The 1216-nt window shown below is 70.1% G+C and overlaps 1 protein-coding gene across 1 annotated transcript in view; it reads left to right on the top strand.

Moving 5' to 3' along the window:
* LOC103906115 (rho-related GTP-binding protein RhoF-like) overlaps positions 1 to 1216 on the top strand; it is a 2295-nt gene that overhangs the window by 544 nt on the left and 535 nt on the right. The window contains exons 2-4 of the mRNA XM_019474020.1: positions 464 to 551; positions 876 to 985; positions 1122 to 1205. Of these exons, the coding sequence (XP_019329565.1) occupies positions 464 to 551; positions 876 to 985; positions 1122 to 1205 (282 nt within the window). The remainder of the gene's footprint in view (positions 1 to 463; positions 552 to 875; positions 986 to 1121; positions 1206 to 1216) is intronic.

Raw genomic sequence — 1216 nt, 5'->3', positions numbered from 1 at the left:
CGGGGCCCGCCCCTAGGCGGGCGGATGGGCACCTCTGCCTCCCCTGGGGGGGTCGCAGGATGAGGAGTGGGGTCTGTCCCGCAGTGAGGGCACGTACGGTTCCCGGGGGAGTGTGGGGAGGGGGGGCAGCCCGCAGAGACCCCAGCACCTCTCTCCCGGGCCCCCCGGGTCCCACCGGGGCATCCTGCCTGCGTGAGGCTGGGGAGAGCCGCGGGCTGGGGAGAGCCGCAGTCCCGGGGCTGTGGGGGAGAAGGGGCGGCGCCAACAAGGAGCGTCCCCACCCCACTTGCCCCGGGGAGGCACCACCATCTCCTGCCCCCCCAATTCCCTCTCCTGACCCCGGGTACCTCCCCGTGCCCTATCCTGTGCACACATGCCCACGGGGGTCCCCTCCGCCGCTGCCCCCCACCGCTGCCCATGGGGAGGCAGGACCTGTCTCATGCCCCCCCTTGTCCCCTGCCAGGTCTACGTCCCCACCGTGTTCGAGAAGTACACGGCCTCCCTCCAGGTTGGCGGCAAGCCCGTGAAGATCCACCTCTGGGACACGGCAGGTGGGACAGGAGGGGACGGGGCAGGCAGTCGTGTGTGTCCATGTCCCACCCCCCCGCCAGCCTGTGGGTTTCGGGGTGTCCCACACCCATGGGTCATGCCTTGGAGGGGTGTCCCCATGCACCGACCATGGGAGATGAGGGGTTAACCCGCAGCCGGCCAGCCACCGGTCCCCGAGGATGTCACTCTCAGCAGTGCTGCCTTTCTGTCCCCAAAGCCCCACGGTGCCCCCAGGCTGGAGGGGCAGACGTGGTCCCAGGCTGGGGAGGGGGGGACCCAGCCCGGTAGGGAACTGGTGCGTAATGGTCTGCTTCTCCGCCCGGCAGGACAGGAAGACTACGACAGGCTTCGCCCACTGTCCTACTCGGACGCCAACGTTGTCCTCATCTGCTTTGATGTCACCAACCCCATCAGCTACGACAACATCCTTACCAAGGTAACGCAGCCCCCGGGGGGGGCTGCCGCTGCCCCTGCCCCCGCGTGTCCTCCCACCGTGGCGGGTGGCGGGGTGCCGGGGCTGCTGCCCGTCCCGTGTCCCCGTCCCCCGAGTGACATGTGTCCCCCCCCCGCAGTGGTACCCGGAGGTGACCCACTTCTGCAAGGGCGTCCCGGTGCTGCTGGTGGGCTGCAAGACCGACCTGCGGTGGGACCGGGCGGTGCTGCGCAA

This window comes from Aptenodytes forsteri, unplaced genomic scaffold, assembly GCF_000699145.1.
Source record: "Aptenodytes forsteri isolate BGI_AS27 unplaced genomic scaffold, ASM69914v1 Scaffold202, whole genome shotgun sequence".
Taxonomy (NCBI): Eukaryota; Metazoa; Chordata; class Aves; order Sphenisciformes; family Spheniscidae; genus Aptenodytes; species Aptenodytes forsteri.
The sequence above is the reverse complement of the archived record's forward strand: the minus strand, read 5'-3'. Positions and strand labels throughout refer to the sequence as shown.